Below are 25,638 nucleotides of genomic sequence, written 5' to 3' on the forward strand. Positions count from 1 at the left end.
TGGATTAGAGAAATGGATGGGATCAGGGATATGTGAACAGGGTTGGTTATTAGGGCTTTTTTCTCGGGTGGAAGATACTTGGAAGGGCTTGTTGAGCAGAATGTGTAATTTCTATGTATTTCTGTGATATGTAGTAAGTCTAGTTAATTTTCAGTAAATTATTAGTAATCTCAATAAGTGCTAAGTGGTTACTGAGCACTCCCCAATTTTAATATTAATGTCTTTGCATGAGCAGTTTGTGCTTTGTCTGCACAGAGTCTATCTGCAGTCTGTGCGCAGTTTGCATGTTGTCTTTGCCTGACCTGCCTGGTCTGCAGGCACAGGTCAGGCAAAGGCAACATGCAAACTGGTCTGCGTGTGTGTTGCGTGTTGTGTGTGCACAAACTGCCTGTGCACCAGGATATATACTGGGGTGCTGAACCCCTCACCTTATCACTGGTCTTTGGTTTGTCCCTGCAATACTGACAGTTTTTCATTTGATTTGATTTGATTTATTATTGTCACATGTATTGGGATACTGTGAAAAGTATTGTTACTTGCGCACTATACAGACAAAGCACACCGTTCATAGAGAAGGAAACGAGAGAGTGCAGAATGTAGTGTTACAGTCATAGCTAGGGTGTAGAGAAAGATCAACTTAATGCGAGGTAAGTCCATTCAAAAGTCTGACAGCAGCAGGGAAGAAGCTATTCTTGAGTCGGTTGGTACGTGACCTCAGACTTTTGTATTTTTTCCCGAAGGAAGAAGGTGGAAGAGAGAATGTCCGGGGTGCGTGGGGTCCTTAATTATGCTGGCTGCTTTGCCGAGACAGCGGGAAGTGTAGACAGAGTCCATGGATGTTGATAACTGCTGTACTGGAGACAGTTTCACGCTTTCAGCCCCATGTTGTTTAGTTAAACATGTAAGTACAATGACACAGAGATCTAAAGGGGTTGTTGGTGATGTCCGTACAACAGATTCAAAAAACTTTGTACCTTTTTAAATTGGGACATATTTGGACTGATTCAATCCTCCTTCACTCAGTTCCAGAGCCACCAGTGAATCTGTCATCCTGCCAGCTGTTTCAGATAACTCACCACAGGCTGGGAATTGGGGTTTCTGCCTTATTCGGCTCAGCACCAGTTCCATCCTCTCCCTCAGGCGACTGAGCCCAGGAGGAAACAGCAGTAAAACAGGGAAATAAGAGCGCTGGTCTGAACTGGCCTTTCCTTCTGTGGGGGTAACTGGTTGGGTAACTACCAACTGATAGGCAGCAGGTAACCATCGAGGATCTTGATCTGGGGAGTGAAGGAGTACAGACTATTTCTGTTGGACTACGATTTTACTGCTGCTGGACTATTTACCATTGATCACAGTTTTCACTGTGCATGAGTTACCCGCGCTACTTTTCAATTGAACCCATTTTTTTTCCAGAAGTGTGCCTTCATCCCCTAGGTACTGATAACTCGCACACTATTCCATCAGCTTCAGCGCTGCTGAAAGCAAAGCCACTGTTTTATTTCTTTAATTTGTCTAAAACCCCAGTGAGACTCACACCAGGCATGAAAGAGAGCAACTCACAAATGTTACTTTAACCCTTATGTATCTCACAGCAACTTCACATGAAAGAAGATCCAGCCTTAAGCTGCCCTGTGAAGAACGTAAGAACATCTGTAACATGGATGTGTTCTTAACATCTGGTTTTATGAGTGAAACCTGCTGGCCAATGTTTTTGCGTTTCATTCTGTCTTCATCACAACAGGAGGAGGCCATTCAGCCCCTCAATTCTTTTCTGCCATTCTATTTGGTTGTTGCTGACCTGAATCCATTTACCTTCAGAACCGGCCAACAGCAACACTCTTGCTGCCTGGAGCCTGAGAACAGCAGTATGTTTTTGGTCCAGCCTCTTCTTTTCCTTTCCTAACTCCCCCAGCAACACACCCATCTCGATGACAATGTAGCTCCAACTCCCAAAGCAAAATAACTATTTGGGCAGAAAGTTCTTTGCAAGCAGAGTAGATACCTCCTCTCCAATTCGCTAGCTAAGTAAGCCCACCTGCTGTTTTATTAAGTTACCTTTCCAGCTGAGAACTCCTTACCTCAACAAGGCTCCACCTTTTAAGAGGAATAGGCTATAAGTTGTTCTTGTTACATTTATCCCATTTCCACAGTTAAACATTAATCTTTCCAGAATTAAAAATTACCTCTAAAATATTACTGTGAATATGAATTGGTATTTATCACACGAAACACAGAGTCAATGACACATTAATAGGACTCACAAATAAAGAGACAAATGAGTTATTACTGGAGCTATTGAGACAAATGCAAGTTCTGTTTCAATGCAGAATTCCTGTTAATTCTCTCATCCATCATCAGCCGCTCATTGCAAACAAAACAATTTCACCAGGAAGACTCATTTTTCATTTGGCTGACATCCATTGGAAGGCATTCCAGATGATTTTCCAGGCAATAATTACTGTGATTTACCCTCTTGTCCATGTGACACCCTTTCCCTCCCTCCCTCCCTCCCTTCTTTCCTCCCTCTCTCCCTCTCTGCCTCCCTCCCTCTCTGCCTCCCTCCCTCCCTCTCTCCCTCCCTCTCTCCTTCCCTCCCTTTCTCATTCCCTCCCTCTCTCCCTCCCTCTCCCTGTGCCTCCTTTTCTCCCTCCCTCCCTCTCTCCCACCTTCCCTCTCTCTCTCCCTCCCTCTCTCCCTCCCTCCCTCCCTTCCTTTCTCCCTCCCTCCCTTTCTCCCTCCCTCCCTTCTCTTTGACTAGGCTCACAATATCTCTCGTTATCCAAGGTTCCCAAAACTTGCCATAGTTATCCTTCATCCTTACAGGAATGTGCTGGTCCTGAATCCCTATCAGTTTACACTTGAAAGCCTCCCACAAGCCAGATGTTTATTTCCCCTCAAACATCTGCCCCCAATCTACATTCTTCAGTTCCTGCCTAATATCATTGTAATTAACCTCCCCCCCACCCCCCCCCCCCCGCTTCCCTTTTAATGAGATCACCTGTTATTCTTCTAAACTCCGGAGACTATGGGCAGATACAGTTCTTGAGTGTAGATGTACTCAGTTGACAGAATTCCCAGGAAGAAATAAATGGGTTCTCTAAGAAAGGTACCAGAATAATCATGGGCGACTTTAATCTACATGTAGATTTTGTGTACAAAATTATGAAGGGTATAGATAGGGTGAACAGTGGGGAGCTTTTTCCCAGGTCGGAGGTGACGATCACGAGGGGTCACGGGCTCAAGGTGAGAGGGGCGAGGTATAACTCAGATATCAGAGGGACGTTTTTTACACAGAGAGTGGTGGGGGCCTGGAATGCGCTGCCAAGTAGGGTGGTGGAGGCAGGCACGCTGGCATCGTTTAAGACTTACCTAGATAGTCACATGAGCAGTCTGGGAATGGAGGGATACAAACGAATGGTCTAGTTGGACCAATGAGCGGCACAGGCTTGGAGGGCCAAAGGGCCTGTTTCCTGTGCTGTACTGTTCTTTGTTCTTTGTTCTGTCCTTCCCTCTCTCTCCCTCCCTCCTTCCCTCTCTCCTTCCCTCCCTCCCTCCCTCCCTCCCTCCCTCCATCCACTCACTGAGTACTGAATCTTTGCTAAATGCACATTCTGAAACAACAAAGGTGGTTCTGGGAATCAGGATTTGAACTTCCAATGAAAGGTTCTGGAAGTGGTACTGTTCCCTTTGAAAAACAAAGCCTTGAAATGAAATAATTGAAGTTTTCAAATATTGAGATACAAAATACAAGATATAGGAGCAGAATTAGGCCATTCAGCCCATCGGGTGCGCTCCACCATTCGATCATGGCTGATATGCTCCTCACCCCATTTTCCTGCCTTCTCCCCATAACCCTTCAACCCATTACCAATTAAAAATCTGTCTAACTCCTCCTTAAATTTACTCACTGTCCCAGTATCCACCGCACTTTGGGGTAGCGAAATCATGAAGGGAAATGGCAGATTTGATTCTCGGAAATTGTTCTTTGTGAAATTAATTCAAGTTTCAATTGATACAAATTCAAAATGAGCAAGTTAAGAGAAATCCTTCTCATCAAAAGGTGACTGAATTTAGATTAGAAGGAATAGTTATAATTGAGGGAGAGGGTGGCAATGGGTGGGAGGATGACGGTTGGTGTGGAGTGCAGTAAGGTTGGGTGGGTTCGGGTGAGGTGAAGGTGGGTGGGCTAGGTGAATGTGGGTGCAGGTAGGGTGAGTGTAGGTAGAAGGGTGGGGTGAGTGTGGGATTAATCAAATGAAAGATGTTGTGTGGGTGAAATGGACACAAAGGTATTCTATCACATCCAGGATCAGAGTTTTCAGGAAAGGTCATCAGCTAAGCCAGGCCCAAACAAATGATCGGTGGAGGACATGAATGTTAGTGCAAGGGGTAGCGACAAGTGGGCTGTGTTGTCCTGGACGGTGTTCTGCTTCTTGAGTGTTCTTGGAATTGCACTCATCCAGGCATGCGGAGAGTATTCCATCACACTCTTAACTTGTGCCTTGTAGATGGTAGACTGGCTTTGAGGAGTCAGGTGGTGAGTTAATCGCCACAGGATTCCTAGCCTTTGATCTGCTCTTGTAGACACAGTATTTACATGGCTAGTCCAGTTCAGTTTCTGGTCAAGCTTTGTGTAATTGCTATTTTGTGTAGTAACCTTTGATGTGGCACCTTGTTAAATGCCTTCAGGAAATCTAAATACAGCACATCTTTATCCACATTGCTTGTTATTTTCTCAGACAATAAATTAGTTAAACATGATTTTTCTGTCACAAAACCATGTTGATTCTGCCTGAGATTGCTCCTTCATATTAGTTTCCACAGCATGAAGTTATTACAATTGTCACTTTCCTGAACTTTCCTGGAGAGTTATTTTTCCTCCCAATATGTAGAATGAGTGCCTGTAGTCTTGATGTGGGCAAAGACCAACCGACTTTGAAGACCTCAGCTACATCACTGTTGATGCCACAGGCTTTGTTTTACATCATTTTGGTTCTCCCATCGATGGTGGCACATCCACGGATTCCTATCGATGGTGGTACACCCACAGATTCCCATCGATTGTGGTACACTCATGGATTCCCATCTATGGAGGTACACCCACGGATTCCCATCGATGGAGGTACACCCATGGATTCCCATTGTTGGTGGCACACCCACGGACTCCCATCGATGGAGGTACACCCATGGATTCCCATCGATGGAGGTACACCCACGGACTCCCATCGATGGAGGTACACCCATGGATTCCCATCGATGGAGGCACACCCACGGACTCCCATCGATGGAAGTACACCCATGGATTCCCATCGATGGAGGCACACCCACGGATTCCCATCGATGGAGATACACCCATGGATTCCCATTGATGGAGGTACACCCACAGATTCCCATTGATTGTGGTCCACCCACAAATTCTACCGCAGGGTGCTGGGTGAAAGCCTGGGGAGGATCAGCTGCCATTCCAGATTCATGGTGGAAGAGTTGCTGCAAATGATTTTTCCAGTGTTGATGGGCCACATTGTCATCATTAAGAAGAGAGACACCATCCTTTGAGTGATCTTGGTCTATAGATGGCCATGGTGGCTTCAAAAACACTTCACATGTCATGATGACCATGTATTGTTGGATCTCTTGAGCTTTCCCTTCCCATTATGTGTCATTTATCTTCCAAATTTGTCTTTAGGCATCAGCCTTGAGCTATGTAATGCTGCCTTCTATAATTGCAACCTTGGGTTGTTCAGCCAGACATGTATCTGTCGCCTGTGTTTTTGTTCTAGGAGGCCACAAACTTCAGCATTGAACCAATCCTGGTGACAATGATGCTCAAACCCAGTGATCTCAGCACAGGACCCTTGTACAGATGACTTTATTTGATCCCACAGTTGTGGAACTGAGATTCATATCTGATTAATTTCCAGATTGGTCATGAATTGCACTTGGAATTCCTCTTTTTGATTGGGCTGCTTTAGGGCTGAGACATCGATCTTCTTCCTCTTGGACTTTTGGGTCTTGGAGCTTGGTAATATTCATCAATGATTGAATAAATCTATGATTTATCCAGCAGGTGATCAGTACTTTGCATTAATAAAGTGATATAAGGATTACTTATGTCACAAACAGAATATATTTCTTTCTTAATGTCTTGATCAATGTGATTTGTGTGTGGGGTATTTACATTTTCACCCTCAGAGGAATTGTTCCAATTTAGGTAATTCTAGCAGCAAGCTTTCTGTGAATCTTAAAATAAAGAAGGCTATATATTATCTCACACTTACCCTGGAGATTTGCAAGCATGATTTTTCATCCACTTGATTCATGCACTCAAAGATTAGATACGATGAAAAGAGAAATACTGTAACTACAATGTATAATTCTCTCAGTTTCTCTTTTGTGTCAGGCCTGTAGTTTCTTAGATGAGTTGATTTTTTTTATTGAAGTGAAGGTCCTGTAAGCAGTGGTTTCTCAGTAAGCTGTGAGGTTTCTTATTGTTGGATTTTCAAGAGGTTGGTTCTCAGATAAACTTGAAGTTGGAAAGGTCTTCAGTCGATTTCAAAACATTGCTGTTTATTACCTTGGCTGCTTGGTTGAATGCAGCTAGTACAGTGGCTTTCTGGTAGTTTCTCTGTCTTTGCAGAGCTGAATCTTGGTGTTTTAAAAATAGGCTACAAGCAACAACATCACCTGTTACAAATCCAAAATACTTGTTCAAATAAGTTTGGTGGACAGTTTGATAAACATAGAACAATCATAGAGGAATCATAGAATCCCTACAGTGCATAAGGAGTCCATTCAGTCCATCGAGTCTGCACCGACAACAATCCCACCCAGGCCCTATCCCCGTAACCCACATATTTACTCTGCTAATCCCCCAGATACTAAGGAGCAGTTTACCATGGCCAATCAACCTAACAGGCATATCTTAAAGTTTATTTATTAGTCACAAGTAAGGTTTACATTAACACTGTAAGGAAGTTACTGTGAAATTCCCCTAGTCGCCAGAGTTCAGTGCCTGGTTGAGTCAATGCACCTAACCAGCACATCTTTCAGACTGTGAGAGGAAACCCTGCAGACACAGGGAGAGCGTGCAAACTCCACACATACAGTGACCCAAGACTGGAATCGAACCCAGGTCCCTAGCGCAGCGAGGCAGCAATGCTAACCATTACTGCCTCTTGTGTTGATCTTGTGTTTATCATTTGAAATTTAGAAATTTACCTAGTCTGTGTTGAGAAGAGGGACCATCATAAAGCAATGGCAGGTCAATGTGTACCCATTCACATTCATCAAACACAGATTGAGTTTTGATGTTTTTTGTCTATGGTGAACCAAGAAGATGAGTTGGCCAGAATGCAAAAGTCCTTTTGTTGATGTTCCATCTTTGAACAAAGGGATGTGTAGATTTCCTGCAAGGTCATGAAAGTGAATAGTTAATTAGGCGTTGGCTTGAGTTGCAAAACTGTCTGGAGACAATACGGAAAAATCTCACATCATTCTGGTAGTTTCTCTGCCTTTGCAGAGCTGAATCTTGGTGTTTTAAAAGTAGGCTACAAGCATGGCTAACTAATCTACGTCACCTGTTATAAATCCAAAATACTTGTTCAAATACGTTTGGTGGACAGGTTGATAGGCATTGACTTGAGTTGCAAAACTGTCTGGAGCCAATACAGAAAAATCTCACATGGTTTGCAGTGGCCACTTTAACAGTCTGGGTTTGTTCAAAATTTTAAAGTGATGTCTGAAAGTTCATAATAAACTGGAAAATGACACCTCTCTCTGACAATAATGGAATAACCCAGGAGGTGCCAGTGCTTTGAGCCACGGTGCCTCCATGTGGTTTCGTATTGGCCCTTCAGCTGGAAGAAGGTGTTTGTTACCATGAAGTCATGCTGAGCACACTACCTCAGCAAGGGGATACCAGAGCCATGGCCAATCCCGGGATTAAAGCCTCTCAGAAGGAGGTTTGAGGTTAGCAGTGAAGATTTCATAAAGGTCAGAACCAAACTCCTCTTCAACATCTTCATTGGAGGCAAAGGTCAGTGCACAAATGCTGATGATGGTCATATCTTAGTTACGGGTCAGCTGTCAGAGAAATGTCACGAGTCGTTCATTGCTATAACTGGAGAGTTCTGGCAGTGCATCCAGGTTAATATTCCAAATGGCAAACCCAACTCTGTGGACATCAGGGTCACTGTCAGCCTTTCCTCTCCAGTAGAAGGTGTATCCCTGTTTGTTCTTTCAGCTGCCCCTCCCAGGAAGGTGGCTCTCACTGAGAGCAGCAATGTTAATTTAGAGTCTCGGTAGCTGACACGATACGAATGTAGTTCTTTCTGGATGGTCACTCTTGAGATTGTCCATGAGCATTCCAATATTCACGTTGCAAAATTGAAGGTTTTCTTTCTTTGACCATGAAGATGGTGCTGCCGCAGGGTGCGGTTCCCCAGCCTGGAGAAAGTGGGACAACCTATTTTTAGGGCACCTTTTCCAGCCCTCTCCCCATTGGTGTGAGCAGAGGGTATCCTGAAAGGAACGGCTCAGACACAGATGCTGCTGCCCAAAGACACATCTGTCCCAACACAGGTGTCCAACCATCTTCATGTATCTGTCGCCGTGTGCAGATTCTTGGCTCAGACTCACAGACCTGTCCCTGTCACCAATTCTCCAAGGATTGGTGGTCAGACTTTGGTGGTGAGTCAACCAATGATAATTGGGGCTAACTTGCCGCTGCAACCCTCTTCCACCTTTGCAGCCAGTGTGATGCACAGACTTCCTTTACCTGTTCTGCCATTGAGGGCTTTTTGGATCATGCTTTCATGACATTTTCCCTTAAACTTGTCACCATGTGTGATGCTGCAAGGAGAAAGGAACTCCCAAGACATCTCTCAAGGAATTGTTGGGATGCACAAGCCTGTCCGCCATGTCAAGGTGATGATCCATGGAGTGTGAGGCACCTGTGCCAAACATGGTGACAATAATGAGAGAAGTGGAGAGCAGAAGTGTAGTCATTATGTCACTGTGCTAATAATCCAGAGAATGGGAAAGTCCCAGCATATGGTTTTATGAATTTGAGGTCAGTTAGCGATATTGTACATAAAATCCTTCCATAAATATAAAAGTGCCCTTGAAGTGGCAGTTTCACAAAATCTAAGCTCTGATGATAACTGTATTTTTATTGATAGTGACAAGTTCATGACCTTGTGACTGATTCACCAGGAAACCGCACTGAGGGACAGGTGAGCCAGAGAGTCAAAAAGATCTTTCCAAGGTTGTCTTCGGTGCCCAGGAGAGCAGAATGTTCCTGTTGGCTCCCCAGGAATTCTCAAGCTTCCCTTGCTGTCCTAGGAGCCTCCCCTCGAACTCACCTTGACACGAATTCTCCCCACAGGTTCACAGCTGCAACCACTTGCCTCACTCTCCCATTTACCCTCTTTCACCCCTGCCTCCCTGCCTCATGTCACTGTCATTTGCTTCAATCAGAAGCTGGATCTCTGTTTCGGTGAGACTGGGAGTTAAATGACCAAGAAACGGGGAGCCAGACTGAGAGTGAACTTTGTTCAAAAGGCCCCAGTCACTGCTCGGACAAAGTTAATTCGGGGTTTAGAAATCACAAAGAAAGAAAAGGTCATTATAATCCCACTGAAAAGCCCAAGGCAATCATTGAAAAAGCCAAGTTGACTGACGAACAACACAGTAAAAGTGTTTAATTAAATTGGTGCCAAGAATGCAAACCCAAGTTATATTTGACATGTAAATTTACAAATGTTCCAGGACTTTAAAGGACAGCGATCTGTGGTACTAATAAAATATGATTTTATATTTATATTACACAATGAACATGCAGTTCTCAGAACTTGATATTTAATGATGCCTAATTGACAATTTATTGAGAAATTAGCTCTTGCATTAATATCAAGGATGTTAGCTGAAAGTTAATTACATATTTAAATTGGGTTTATCTCAAGTTGGAAAGCTGGGAGCACGAACAGACCATTTGGTCCCTGGAACCTGCTCCACCGTTTAATAAGATCATAGCTGATCTTCACCTTAAATCCACTTTCATGCACTATCCCCCATATTAGTGTCAAAATGCATGGGATTGGGGGTACTGTATTGAGATGGATAGAAAACTGGTTGGCAGACAGGAAATGATGGGCAGAATGTTCCCATCCCGCCTGCCATGGGAATCGTAGTGGATGGGACACGATCCATGCAAAGGTCCGTTGACCTTGGGTGGGATTTTCCAGTCATGGAGTGAATGCAGCCAGAAAACCCGACCCAAAGAGTAGGAATAAACGAGTCATTTTCTGATTGGCAGGCAGTGACTAGTGGGTTGCCACAGGGATCAGTCCTGGGACCCCAGTTATTCACAATGTGTATTCATGAGTTGGAAGAGGTCACTAAATGTAATATCTCCAAATTTGCAGATAACACAAAGTTGGGTGGGAGGGTGAGCTGTGAAGAGGATGCAGAGAATCTTCAGCATGATTTGGACAGGCTGAGTGAGTGGGCATGTGCATTGCAGATGCAGTATAATGTGGATAAATGTGAGGTCATCCACTTAGATAGCAAAAACAGGAAGGCAGATTATTATCTGAATAGGTATACATTGAGAGAGGGGAATGTGTAACGAGACCTGGGTGTCCACGTACACCAGTCACTGAGGTAAGCGCGCAGGTGCAGCCGGTGGTAAAGAAGGCAAATGGTATGTTGGCCTTCATAGCAAGAGGATCATAGTGAGAGGATTTGAGTACAGGAGCAGGGATATTTTGCAGTTATGTACGACTTTGGTGAGTCCACAACTGGAATATTGTGCACAGTTCTGGTCTCCTTATCTGAGGATAGATGTTCTTGCTATAGGTGCGTGCAGCAAAGGTTTACTAGACTGATTCCCGGGACTTATGTATGAGGAGAGACTAAGTCGGTTAGGATTGTATTTGCTGGAGTTTAGAAGAATGAGGGGGGGTCTCATAAAAACCTATAAAATTCTACCAGGCCTAGACAGGGTAGATGCAAGAAGGATGTTCCCAATGGTGGGGGAGTCCAGAACCAGGGGCCACAGTCTGGGGATACAGGGTAGACCATTTAGAACAGAGATGAGACATTTATTCACCCAGAGAGCAGTGAGCCTGTGGAATTCACTGCCACAGAAAGTAGTTGAGGCCATATGTTTTCAAGAAGAAGTTCGATATAGCTCTTGGGCTAAAGGGATGAAAGGTTATGGGGGGAAGTCGGGAACAGGCTATTGAGTTAGAATATCAGCCATGATCATAATGAATGGTGGAGCAGGCTCAAAGGGCCAAATGGCCTCCTCCTGCTTCTAATTTCTATGTTTCTATCCCTCCACTCCCTCGGCATCTCAAAGGTTATTGATCTCTGACTTGACTTTATTCAATGACTGAGGATCTGTAGGCCTCATGGGGTCTGGTGGTTGGTGGGGCTGGAGGTGTTGGTGAAGGAAATTTATTCTAAGATTCACATCCTTTTGAATTAAGAAATTTCTCGTCATCTCAGTTGGTGTCAACTGTGATTCATTTGATGGAACTTCTTCCCTTTGAATTGCAACATGATGGGTTCAAGACCCACACCAAAATCACACGCACAAAAATCAAAGCTGAACATCCCAGTGTGGAGAGGGTGCTGCACTGTCAGCAGTGCTGTCTTTCAGCTGAGATGTTTAACTGAGGTTACTACATCCCTCAATCAATCTCTCAGAAACATCTTAACTGGTCACTATTGCATTGATTGAATCATAGAATCCCTACAGTGCAGAAGGAAGCCAATCGATCCATCGAGTCTGTAGCGACCACAATCCCACCCAGGCCCTATCCCCATAACTCCACATATTTACCCTGCCAATCCTTTTAACCTACATATCCCAGTACAGTAAGGGGCAATTTAGCATGGCCAATCAACCTAACCGGCACAGGTTTGGATGTTTGTGGGATCTTGCTGTGCACAAATTGGCTGTGACAGTTCCTACATGACAACAGTGATGACACTTCAAAGCACTTAATTGGTTGTAAAGAATTTTGGGACATGTTGTTATGAAAGGTGCTATATAAATGCAAATATTCTTCGTCCTTTTTCCGAAATGGCTGACCTCTCATTCCGAGTCACTGAGGCGTAGTTCCAGACTCTCCAGCCTGACAAACAGCAAGGGAGAAGAAAAAGTAATTGAACCCTCTGTCCCATCAAACCTTTTATGATTTTTATGTTTCGTATTTCAATGAAGTCACCCCTAGGCTCCGGAGAGTCGAGAGCCATTCTGGAATCTGCTCCCAGCTAACAGGAAGCTTAATTCAATACTTTCCATCTTTACACATGGCACTATGGAATGAGACACATTTTAAAGTCCTACCAGAAGGAGCAGGGTCATGTTCCCTGTCCTTGGTTCTATGGCCTGGTGCAGAACAAAGAACAAAGAAAATTACAGCGCAGGAACAGCTCCTTCGGCCCTCCAAACCTGCACCGACCATGCTGCCCGACTGAACTAAAACCCCCTACCCTTCCGGGGACCGGGTGTTTAGTTCAGTCGGGTAGCATGGTGTAGCCTAGGCCAGGACTGGAGGCTTTCAGGTCTCGGTTTTGGGTTCATACCCATTGAATTGATGCTGAATGGGGAAGGAAGATACAGCACAGGGTGTTTCTGTGCTTGCAAAACTCAGCCAGAGTGTTGGACCCCACTGAAAGGAGCAGTTTCTGCCTAGGAATAAGTTCAGGATTTGGTGCTTCCACGAGGGAAGTGTGATCACCTATAATCAGGAATTTATTCTGATAGACATGAAACCTGATGGAATTCTACTGATACATACACATCTCATAACCTTCGAAAGGGACGCACCCATATTTAAAATGGAAAGGGTTGAAGAACTATGGGAAAGAAGCAGGGCAGTGGGAATAACCAATAGCTCTCTCAAAGAGCCAGCACAGGTACAATGGGCCAAATGGCCTGCTTCTGTGCTGTGCCATTCTAGAAACATATCAAAGTGCCAATGCCAGAAATGTCCGGTGAGAAAGGGGATGAATCTAATGGCAATTTTGAGAGTCATGTCTCTGATACTCAGGCTATGCCCTGACTGTGGCTTTCAGACTAACCCAAGGTGTGTTGTCTTTTGATTGATGCTGTTCTATACTGACGCACAAGACTATCTTCCTGTGGTTTCTAAGGCAATCATTGCCATTTCTCACACCAATGAAAGTAGCAGCAGCTTAATGCACAGCTGTGAATGCAAACCAAAGCATTCGGAAACCTTTTGGAGGATTGGCTCTGCTTTCCGCAGTATAACTGCAGAGAGGTGCAGTAAACTTTGACTGATTATATAAGAGCTTTCCAAACCTTTTCCATTTCCTCACTTTCTCAGCTGTCGAGGTGTTTGAGTGATATAACTGGCCCTTTGGTTGGCTCAGTTGTCTAGCTAGCTAGAATCTGGAACCGCTTGTGCCAGCCTCCCTGCCTTACCCTTATAAAAGCTAAAGCACTGTGCCGTGGTTCAGTGAATAATCGCCAAGGACCTGTTTTCATTCAGAGAATTGAAGAAGAAAATTGGCCTCTAAATCTCTGAACCACGGCTACTGTCCCAAGAGAATGAGGCAAAATCCATGATTAACACAGGAGGTCAAAGATAATGTTAAATTGCAAAGCAGGATATACAGAGCGGCAAGGGATAGTGGGAGAGCAGAGACTGGGGAGCTTTTACAATCCAGCAGCGAAAGACTAAAAAACTCATAAGGAGGGAGATGTTTTGAGAGTAAACTTGCATAAAAACAAACAGTAAGAGGTTCTATGGATATATAAATAGGAAGTGCGCGGCTGAGGTAAATGTGGGACCTCGACCGAACGAGGCGTGAATTGAAAACAGCAAACAGAGAAATGGTGGATATGCTAAATAAATTTTTTGCATCAGTCTTCACCGGGGAAGACATTGAAAATATCCCTGAGATTTCAGATGGGCCAATTTCAAATAACATGGTAGAATTTACAATAATCCCAATCACAAGGGATAGATTATTAGAGAAACTCAAGGGGCTAATGAAGGATAATTTGCCAGAACCCAATGAACTGCGCACTAGAGTTCTAATGGAAGTGGCTGCAGAGATAGTGGACCCATTGGTTGAAAATTTTCATAACTTGCTGAATTATGGGAAGGTACCAGAAAATTGGAAAACAGCCAATGTGACCCCCTTGTTCAAAAAGGGAGACAGGCAGAAGGCAGGAAACTATAGGCCAGTTAATTTAACATCCATTACTGGCAAGATGCTGGAGTCAATAATCAAAGAGGAAATAGCTAATCATTTAGGAAACCTAAATATAATCAAACCTGGTCAACAGGGTTTTATGAAAGGTAAATCATGTTTGACAAATTGGCTCGAATTCTTTGAGGATGTAACAGGAAGAGTAGATAGAGGGGAATCAGTAGATGTCGTTTGTTCAAGGTGCCATATAAAGTAAAAGCCCATTGCTTTGGAAGAAGCGTTGCCAGATAGAAAACAGAGTTGGAATAAATGGGTCCTTTTCAGAGTGGAAAGATGTAACTAGTGGAGTGCCGCAGGGATCAGTTCTTGGCCGGCAATTGTTCACTGTTCACATTAATGACCTGGAGGAAGGAACAGAATGAATGTTGATTCTATGATCTCATGAAAGATTTCCAAATTTGCCGGTGATGCGAAGATAGGTGGAAGGGCAGGTTGTGATGAGGATATTGTGATTCTGCAACGGGATATCGATAGATCGGGTGACTGGGTGACAACCTGGCAAATGGAGTTTAATGTGGGCAAGTGTGAGGTCATGCACTTTGGTAGGAAAAATCAAAAAGCAGATTATTATCTAAATGGAGAGAGACTGCAGGTGAGTGAACTACAGAGGGATCTGGGTGTTCTAGTGCATGAATCACAAAAAGCTAGCAGGCAGATCCAACAACTAGTTAAGAAGGCAAATGGAATTTTGGCCTTTATTGCAAAGGGATTGGAGTTTAAAAATAGGGAGGTTTTGTGGCAATTGTACAGGGTGTTGGTGAGGCCTCACCCTCTCATCCCAGGAATTAGCCTGGTGAATGACCTTTGGGCTGCCTCCTTTTTTAGGTAAGGGAACCAAAACTGTATGCAGCATTTAAGCAATTGACTTTTCAGAGAATTAAATCATATCAAAGGTCAGACACTGATTTGTTAACTAATTAATTCAGGATGTGGAGTTACAGTCATAGAGTCATAGAGGTTTATAGCATGGAAACAGGCCCTTCGGCCCAACTTGTCCATGCCGCCCTTTTTTTAAAAACCCCTAAGCTAATCCCAATTGCCCGCATTTGGCCCATATCCCTCTATACCCATCGTACCCATGTAACTATCTAAATGCTTTTTAAAAGATAAAATTGTACCCGCCTCTACTACAAGCTCTGGCAGCTTGTTCCAGACACTCACCACCCTGTGTATGAAAAAATTGCCCCTCTGGACACTTTAGTATCTCTCCCCTCTCACCTTAAACCTATGCCCTCTAGTTTTAGACTCCCCTACGTTTGGGAAAAGGTATTGACTATCTAGCTGATCTATGCCCCTCATTATTTTATAGACCTCTATAAGATCACCCCTCAGCCTCCTACGCTCCAGAGAAAAAATTCCCAGTTTACCCAGCCTCTCCTTATAACTCAATCCATCAAGTCCCGGTAGCATCCTAGTAAATCTTTTCTGCACTCTTTCTAGTTTAATAATATCCTTTCTATAATAGGGTGACTAGAATTGCACACAGTATTCCAAGTTGGCCTTACCAATGTCTTGTACAACCTCAACAAGACAATTCTTATGTTCCAATTCCTGTATTCAATGTTCTGACCGATGAAACCAAGCATGCCGAATGCCTTCTTCACCACTCTGTCCACCTGTGTCTCCACTTTCAAGGAGCTATGAACATGTACCCCTAGATCTCTTTGTTCTGTAACTCTCCCCAACGGTTAACTGAGTAAGTTCTGCCCTGGTTCAATCTACCAAAATGCATCACCTCGCATTTGTCTAAATTAAACTCCATCTGCCATTCGTCAGCCCACTGGCCCAATTGATCAAGATCCCGCTGCAATTGGAGATAACTTTCTTCACTGTCCACTATGCCACCAATCTTAGTGTCATCTGCAAACTCACTAACCATGCCTCCTATATTCTCATCCAAATCATTAATATAAATGACAAATAACAGTGGGCCCAGCATTGATCCCTGAGGCACACCGCTGGTCACAGGCCTCCAGTTTGAAAAACAACTCTCTCCAACCTCCCTCTGGCTTATGTCAAGAATGCCGGCATCTCCACATTATGTCAAGAAGCCAATGTTGTATCCATTTAGATACCTCACCCTGGATCCCGTGAGATTTAACTTTATGCAACAACCTACCATGTGGTACCTTGTCAAAGGCCTTGCTAACGTCCATGTAGACAACCTCAACTGCACTGCCCTCATCTACTTTCCTGGTTAAAAACTCAATCAAATTTGTGAGACATGATTTTCCACTCACAAAGCCATGCTGACTGTCCCTAATCAGTACTTGCGTCTCTAAATGCCAGTGTTGGACTGGGGTAGGCACAACAAGTAGTCTCACAACATCAGGTTAAAGTCCAACAGGTTTATTTGATAGCACGAGCTTTCGGAGCGTTGCCCCTTCATCAGATGAGTGAAGAGTTCAGTTCACAAGCAGGAACAATCAAAAAAGGATGTAGTAACATTGGAGGCAGTCCAAAGGAGATTCACCAGGCTAATTCCTTGATTGGGAGGGTTGTCCTATCAGGAGGGACTAAATAGTCTGGCTCTGTATTCCTTGGAGTTTAGAAGATTGAGGGGTGACCCAGATCCTGAGGGGGCTTGACAGGGTGGATGGTGAGATGTTTTCATGAATGGGAGAGTCTTGAACAAGGGGACACACGCGACAAGATAAAGGGCCAGTCATTGAAAAATGAGGTGCGTAGAAATTTCTTCTGGCAGAGGGTGGTGAATCTCTGGAATTCAGTGCCCCAAAGGATTGTGGAGGCTGGATCATTAGGAGTATTTAAAGTGGAAGTGGATAAATATTTGATAGATTGAGGAATAGAGATCTATGGGGAAATGGCACAGAAAAGGAGCTGAGGCCGGCATAGATCAGCCATGATGGTATTGAATGGTGGGACAGGCTTGAAGGGCCGAATGGCCAACTCCTGCTTCTGTTTCTTATGTTGTTGTGGTCTATATCAAGTATAAATGTAAAATGCTGGTACGCACCCAGTGTGGATGAAGATTTATTCTGGGCGTATAAAAGTCATTCACTCAATCAGATCAAAAATTATAAACAACAATATATAAAATAGTGGATGAAGATGGCAAGTTCTGATAGAATTTATATTCATTTTCAGTCACTTGAGCTGATCTATAGAACTGCAGTGTTAGCATTTAAAACTAAATTAAACCAAATGTTCACTATTGATTTAGTTTCAGAGCCAATGGTTGTTCCTGAATTAATGAGTTAACAAATCAGTGTCTGACCTTTGAATATGATTTAATTCTCTGAAACGTCGATTTCTTAAACGCTCCAGAATTCCTTTTCCAGGTGAGCGCTTAAAACAACGATCGTTGGACTTTGCAACTTGTGTCAGCACACCCTCACAGGACTCATTCATTCAGATAGTGTAAGGGTTTGAGAAGGGAGGCAGAGAGAAAAAGAGAGGGAAAGAGGAAGAGAGAGAGGGAGAAAAGTGAAAGAAAGTGATAGAGAACAAGACAGAGGGGAGAGATAGAGAAAGAGATAGCGAGAGAGACAGAAGAGGGGCAGAGACATTAGGACAAAAAGACAGAGAGAGAGAGACTGATAGAGGGACAGAAAGAAAGAGAAAAAGACAAATAGAAAGAGACAGAGAGAAAAAGAGGGAGACATCTCACTATCAGATTGCTGCAGCTCCATGAAGAGCAGGACCTGAAGTGGGAGGGGACAGTTCCTGGAGATCTCTGCCTGATTCAGAGTGTATTATACAATTCAGCTGTACAGATTACAGACTGAGGCAGACACCCAACACTTCAGACAAAGCTTCCATCTCTGGGATTCAGTATGAAATCTCTGCTCTTTCTAACTTTCCTACTGTTATCAATACCCAGCCAAAGTGTTATTATTACAGGGGTAAGTCTGCATTTCTTACTTAAATTATAGTCAATGAATTTATTTATATATCCAGGATTTAGAGACTTTTAAACATGTATTTACTGAATCTAGTGACAAATCGTACTGTAAATGATCCCTGGAGTCATTGCTCAGTGCTGAAGTGAAATAATTTCAATCTGTTTAATTAACTCATTAATATATTGAACAAGGATAAATATCAATTCCAATTCCTTTGGTTTGTGCTTGATTTGTTCGAACACATCTTTAAAAAGTTGTCTGATGCTGCGTAATGTTGTGTTCCGGAGTTTACAGGTGCAAAGTATATTTTTATATGTAAAATAATGGATTTAACAAGCTCAATGTCTCAGAACAAAAGTACAGCAATGCATCTGGATTGACAATAATCCACTTGATGTGATCAAAAAGTACCCCAGAAACATCAATCCAACCATTCCTTCTTTCACACAATATTTCCAGTATTCAGTTCTGTGAAGGTAAGTACTTGTTTGACGAATTCCTTTGCCGAATTCTGCTGTTATTGAATTCTTTTCTTAAAAATGAACTGTTTTATTGATGTAGCAGCAATCCTGGCTGGAGTTAGCTGAGATCCTTTCCCTGCTGTACCCTTTCCTTATCTTATTCAAACAATAAAATGTCACCAGTCAGGAATGCAATACTGAGATACTGAAACTCGACCTGAACAAGAACAACATTCAGAAACAGGTGGCAGGAACGGCTCAGGGAAGGAAGCGATTTGCCAAAGTGGGAAAGTCGCAAAAACAAATCCAGGAATGCGAACAGTTTGCAATGAGGGCAGGAAATTCAGGCAGAAATTGGCGGTTAGTGTCTGAGAGGGAAAACACCTCCGGGTAAAGGAAGTAAAATCTAACAGTTCATCAATGGATTTCTCTTTAGTGCTTTGCGTTTGTTTAATATAGTTTCATAATTCCTAAAGCACATCAATAAATGGCCACATGTGAAAGAGGGAAAATAATGACATAGCACAAGAGATAGTATGTGTGAGAGAGAAAACACCATCTGTCTGTGTGTCTGTGTGTGCATGTGTGTGTATATCTTTTTCTATGAGTATGTCTGTGTGTCTATGAGTGTTTGTGTGTGTCAGTGTGTGTGTCTGTTTCTATATGAGTATGTCTCTGTCTGTGTGTCTATGAGTGTTTGTGTGTGTCAGTGTGTGAGAGAGAGAAAGAGAAAATAGAAAGAGAGAAAATGAGAGATTTGGAGCCAGAGTGTGTGTTTGTAAGTCAGAGAGAAAGTGAGAGATAAACATTTTGAGGCAGTGATATTCAGTTGCACTGGTTTGTGAGAGTGGGAGGTGATTGCGGTAAAAGCCTGTGTCCCCCCCCCTCCCAACACCGTTACACACAATAATACACTGTTAGAATGTACTATATATTACACTGACGGAAACTCACTGCATAGGAGCTGCCAACACATCCCCACTTTTTGTTCATAACCCGATAAGTTCTTCATCCTCAAGTAGAGTCAAACTCCCTTTTAAAATTACTGATAGAATCAGCATCGCAGGTCGATCCCAATACCTGAGTGAAAAAATAAACATTTCCCCTCTTTGCTCCTCTTTTGCCAATGATTTTGAATCTATGGGCTCCAGTTAATGACCCGCTCACCGAGGGAATCGTTTTCTCAATCTACTCTATCAAAATCTGACATCACCATGAATTCTCCACCTCACCTCTCAACCCTGTCTGTTCCAGAGAGAACCATCCAAACTTTTCCAACCTCTCCTCAGAACTGAAATTCCTCTTCATTGGTAATATTCTGATAATGCTCCTCTGGACCCTTCCTCAGGCTTTTACATCTTTCCTCAAGTGAGGTGCCCAGAATCATAGAATCCCTACAGTGCAGAAGGAGGCCATTCGGCCCATCGAGCCTGCACCAACCACAATCTCACCCAGGCCCTATCCCCGTAACCCCACATCTTTACCCTGCTAATCCCCCTGACACTAAGGGGCAATATAGCATTGCCAATCAGCCTAACTCACATCTTTGGAGTGTGTGAAGAAACCGGAGCAGCCGGAAGAAACCCACGCAGACATGGGGAGAATGTGCAAACTCCGCACAGTCACCTGAGGCTGGAATTGAACCCGGGCCTCTGGTGCTGTGAGGCAGCAGTGCTAACCACTGTGCCACCGTGCTGCCCAGAGTTATCTACAATTATCCAGCAGAGATCTAACTGGTGATTCAGAAAGTTTCACATCATTCCTTTTGCCTTTTAAAAAAAAAATCCTATTTCTCTACTTATAATCGAAGTAACCGATGTGCTTTTTAATCCCTTATCAATTTACCCTGCTGTCTTTAAGGATTTATATACATGGACACCAAGAACTCTCTGCGCATTTACAATGTTCAAAATCATGATATTATCGTATATTATCTTTTCACATGAGATCCGGCCAGCTTTCTAACTATTCCAGCTTCCTGCCTGAAATCTTCAAGCCAAGAGTTGTTTTCATCAGTATATGATATTACATCGCTATATTACATTATACACAATAAATGGAAGCTGGATAGTAAGGCACATTGGGCGGGATTTTCCAGCCACGCTCACCCCAAAACCGAAAAATCCTGCTCAAGGTCAATGGACCTTCGCATGGTCCGGGTCCCGTTCCCACCCGCACCCCCCACCCCCCAGCTACGATTCCCGTGGCAGGCAGGACGGGAAAACTCCCCCCACAGAGAGAAAGAGCAACCTGAGAGTATGTGTCCACAGTCCCTGAAGGTAACAGAACCGGTAAGTCAGCTGGTAAAAATGTTTTCCATAACTTTCCCGCTGTCAGTGTGAGTCTGAGTGGACTGAGGAGGGATTTCTTTCTCTCAGAGGAGAGTGAATTCTTTCCCGCAGAGGGCTGTAGAGGCTGGGTCGTTAAGTATGTTCAAGGCTGAGATAGTGAGATTTTTAATCAGTAAGGGAAACGGGGGTTATGGGGATAAAGCGGGAAAGTGGAGTTGAAGATTATTGAAGTTTAGGCATGATGGGGGACTTTTCCTTTCCCGCCTGCCAAGGGAATTGGAGTGGGCGGGACAGGACCACGCAAAGGTCCATTGACCTCGGGTGGGATTTGGGGTGAGCATGGCCGGAAAATCCTGCCGGATCTCATTGAATGATGGAGCACACTTGATGGGCCGAATTCCATATTCCCGTTTCCAAGCTGAATGATTTTACAGGCTGTTGTTTCCTGCTTAATCCTCTTCCCTTTCCTGAACACTGGCCTCCACTATTTCCAGCTTTGGTTATGTTTAGAAACTTAGTTTGCTTTTATCCAGAACAAAATGTCTTATCAACTTTCAGAAATGCTGATCTTTCCTCTGTTTACCTTTCACATCATTCGCTTGCTTTCTGATGACAGATGTCATGTATACAATTAATACTTCTGCCATTTAAGATCCAAAGGGTAATTTTCGTGTCCAATTACCTTTTGGGTCTTAAATGCATCCAACCCATATCCTTCATAACTGCGTCCACTTCCTGGTCAGAATCTTCACATAATTTGTCAGTTTCAGTGGGAAAACCAGGCTGTATCTCTCCTGCGGCATTGCCAAGATTTCTCTCCAGATTATCTGCAGTGCCTAGGCAGTCTGGCGGTTGGTTTCTGCTGTTGGCCTGGTAGGGCCAGGTCTAATAGAGCCAGCAATGCCAGCTTCACACAGATCGGGACACCACCTATAAAGTGCGCCCCAATCAGCACCCAAAATTAACCCCCACCACTGACTCCCCCCCACCCAACTAAACATCGAGGCAACCCCCCTCACCCAATAAACATCAGGGTGAGCCCCCCAACGAGCATTGAGGCAAACCCCCCTCCCCAACAATCAGCAGGGCAACCCCCCTTTCCCAGCAAGCAGCAGGGCAGCCCTCCCTTCCCAGCAAGCACCAGGGCAGCCCCCCCTCCCCCCAGCAGTCATTGGAGCAACTCCACTCCCCCGACAATCAATGTGGCAAAACCTTCCCACCTCCCCATGAGCATCGGGGTGACCCCCCACACATAAGGGGAATCTCCCCACTGAGGGTCTCCAGAGGGCAGGCCCTGGCACAGCCTCTGGCACAGTCCCCCTGGCACAATGTGAGTTCAACTCCCACTTCAGATACCTGAACTCAAAAATGTAGGAAATATTCCAAAGTACTGAGGGAAAGCTACACTGCGAGAGCTGTCACATTTCAGATGAGATGTTAAATCGAGGTCCCATCAGTACTCCCGGGTGTTCTAATCGATCCATGCTATTATTTCAAAGGAGAGCAGGAGAATTCTCCCTGTATCCTGTACCCCACAATCTACATCACTAAAACAGATTTAACACTATCAAGTTGCTTTGTGTGGGATCTGTGTGAAGATTTGCTATTGTGTTTCCTATTATACAACTGTGGCTACATTTTAGAAATAATTTTCTGGACAATAAAGCACTTTGGGGCATCTGTGGCCATGAAAAGCGCGATAGAAATGTAGCTTTCTTTCTTTTACATAGAAACATAGAAAAACTACAGCACAAAACAGGCCCTTCGGCCCCACAAGTTGTGCCGAACATATCCCTACCTTCTAGGCCTACCTATAACCCTCCATCCTATTAAGCTCCATGTACTCATCCAGGAGTCTCTTAAAAGACCCTATTGAGTTTGCCTCCACCACCACTGATGGCAACATAGAAACAGACTGTTTGAATCCTTTACAAAGTCCCAGCTATGGAACTGTTCCCACACTCTTCCTTAACTCAACACAATTAGATTCAGTCAAATTCAAAAAATCCTTTCTATTTAGAAATTTATATCACCCAGAATAAATACGGCCAGTCCAACTCCTCCTTTCCCTTCTCCTTTATTCGGGGACACCTGTTAACCTGGAATATTAAGAACACATTCCTGGAATTGCAAATGCATCATAATCGCACGTAGTAATTAGTGCCTGCAGCTTAATAACCTTATTAATTACACAACAGACTTTGACGTACATACACCGCGATATCTTCTTCATCACTTTTCTGCTGTCCCCAATCTGATTCCTACAGTTTTCAGGAATGTTCTGGTTTTCCTGCTGTTTATACCTCGCTGTCCTTGGATCTCTTTGCTGCAACCTGTGATTCTTTGATTTTTCTCACTCTGCCGAATCAGTTTAAACCTTCCCTGACAGTATTGGTTAACTGGTTAATCACCGAAATAAAAGCAAAATACTGCAGAAGATGGAAATTAAAATGTGGGAGAAACTGGAAAAGGCAGCATTATTGTCCAGTCCGAATTGCCCTTGAGAATGCAGTGCTGAGCTGCCTTTTGGAGCTGGTGCAACCTCCTGATGTAGGTACACCCACAGTGCTGTGGGAGAGGTGGAGAGTTCCAGGAGTTTGAACCAATGACAGTGAATGAGCAGTCAGGATGGTGTATGATTGGGGATCTTGCAGGAGGAAGTGTTCCCAAGGGATTGTGTACCAACCAAGCGGACTGGTAATAGTGTGACACCCCTCGGGCGATGTCACGACACTTCAGTCTCCTTTAGGAAGAACAGATAATTATTGATAAACAGAAATCGGGTACAGGCGATTTCAGCCATGGCTGCCTTGGGGCAGAGTCCCAGTTCTTACATGCTTACTACTCCCGATGATTCTGCACGAGAGGACTCCACCCTCTGGTATGACCTGTCCCTCAAGTCAGGTGACCCTCTTCTGCTGTGCTATCTTAGAGACAGACCCCCACAATCACTACATCCCTCCCCCTTTACCTTTTTATACAATTGTTAAAGTCAATTTACTCAAAGCCACATTCTAAATACACATTATGCACACAGGTTCGACATTTGTAAATCGGTGTAACAATTGTCCAAAGATGAGTTCCGGAGGCTTGTATTTAACTCCATCTACCAGGAGGTTTAAACTATGCACAGTTCCAAATATGGGGGGGTGACTCTCCCAAAAAAATTCTAAGTGCTGAATTCACGTAAAAACTGGAGTAAATCACACTGGTTTTTTTCAGGGGGAGTTTTAAAATGAGCCTCTACAGAGTGCCCCAGCATGAATCACGCTGAAAATCAGTGAGTGAGGCCCATTCCCACTGGAGGATGAAAGTGGCAAGGATTAGTGGGAAGCCAGAGGATTGGGAAGTCTTTAAAAGCAAGCAGAGGACAATAAAAAAGCAATAATGGGGGAGAGGATGAAATATGAGTGTAAGCTCGCTAGTAATATAAAAGAAGATAGGAATAGTGTTTTTCAATATATAGAAGGTATGAGAGAGGCAAAAATAGCCATTGGACCACTGGAAAATGAGACTGGAGAAGTAATAATAGGAAACAAAGCATTGGCAGAGGAACTGAATAGTTACTTTGCAACAGTCTTCATGGTGGAAGACACCAGTGGGATGCCAGAGCTCCAGGAGAGTCAGGGGGCACAGGTGAGTGTAATGGCCATCACTAAGGAGAAGGTTCTGGGGAAACTGAAAGATCTGAAGGTGAATAAATCACCTGGACCGGATGGACTACACTCGAGGACTCTAAAAGAGATAGCTGAGAAAATTGTGGAGGCATCGGTGATGATCTTTCAGGAATCACTGGAGGCAGGGAGGGCACCAGAGGATTGGAAAGTGGCTAATGTAACACCGCTGTTTAAGAAGGGACGGAAGGAGGCAGCAGACGGAAAATTATAGGGCGGTTAGCCTGACTTCGCTCATTGGCAAGATTTTAGAGTCCATTGGGCGGCACGGTAGCACAGTGGTTAGCACTGCTACTTCACAGCTCCAGGGACCTGGGTTCGATTCCCGGCTTGGGTCACTGTGTGGAGGTTGCACATTCTCCTCGTGTTTGCGTGGGTTTCCTCTGGGTGCTCCGGTTTCCTCCCACAGTCCAAAAATGTGCGGGTTAGGTTGATTGACCGTGGTAAAAATTGCCCTTAGTGTCCTGAAATGCGTAGGTTAGAGGGATTAATGGGTAAATATGTAGGGATATGGGGGTAGGGCCTGGGTGGGATTGTGGTCGATGCGGACTCGATGGGCCGAATGGCCTCTTTCTGTACTGTAGGGTTTCTATGTTTCTATTATTAAAGATGAGGCCCTGGTCAAGAAGAAGAAAGAGGCAGATGACATGCATAGGCAGCTGGGATCAAGTGAATCTCTTGAGGAGTATAGCGGGTGTAGGAGTAGAGTTAAGAGAGAAATCAGGAGGGCAAAAAGGGGACACGAAATTGTTTTGGCAGATAAGGCAAAGGAGAATCCAAAGAGCTTCTACAAACACATAAAGGGCAAAAGAGTAACAAGGGAGAGAGTCGGGCCTCTTAAGGATCAACAAGGTCATCTATGTGCGGATCCACAAGAGATGGGTGAAATCCTAAATGAATATTTCTCATCAGTATTTACTGTTGAGAAAAGCATGGATGTTAGGGAACTTGGGGAAATAAATAGTGATGTCTTGAGGTGTGTACATATTACAAAGAAGGAGGTGCTGGAAGTCTTAAAGCGCATCAAGGTAGAAAAATCCCCAGGACCTGATGAAGTATATCCCAGGACGTTGTGGGAGGCTAGGGAGGAAAT

General features: G+C 44.0%; 1 protein-coding gene across 1 annotated transcript in view; it reads left to right on the forward strand.

Moving 5' to 3' along the window:
- The first annotated feature begins 832 nt into the window (after positions 1 to 832).
- The window catches only part of prok1 (prokineticin 1), a 36,518-nt gene continuing 11,712 nt past the window's right edge, over positions 833 to 25,638 (forward strand). The window contains exon 1 of the mRNA XM_078241925.1: positions 833 to 901. Within this exon, the coding sequence (XP_078098051.1) occupies positions 833 to 901 (69 nt within the window). The remainder of the gene's footprint in view (positions 902 to 25,638) is intronic.

The sequence above is a fragment of the Mustelus asterias genome, chromosome 25, assembly GCF_964213995.1.
Source record: "Mustelus asterias chromosome 25, sMusAst1.hap1.1, whole genome shotgun sequence".
NCBI lineage: Eukaryota > Metazoa > Chordata > Chondrichthyes > Carcharhiniformes > Triakidae > Mustelus > Mustelus asterias.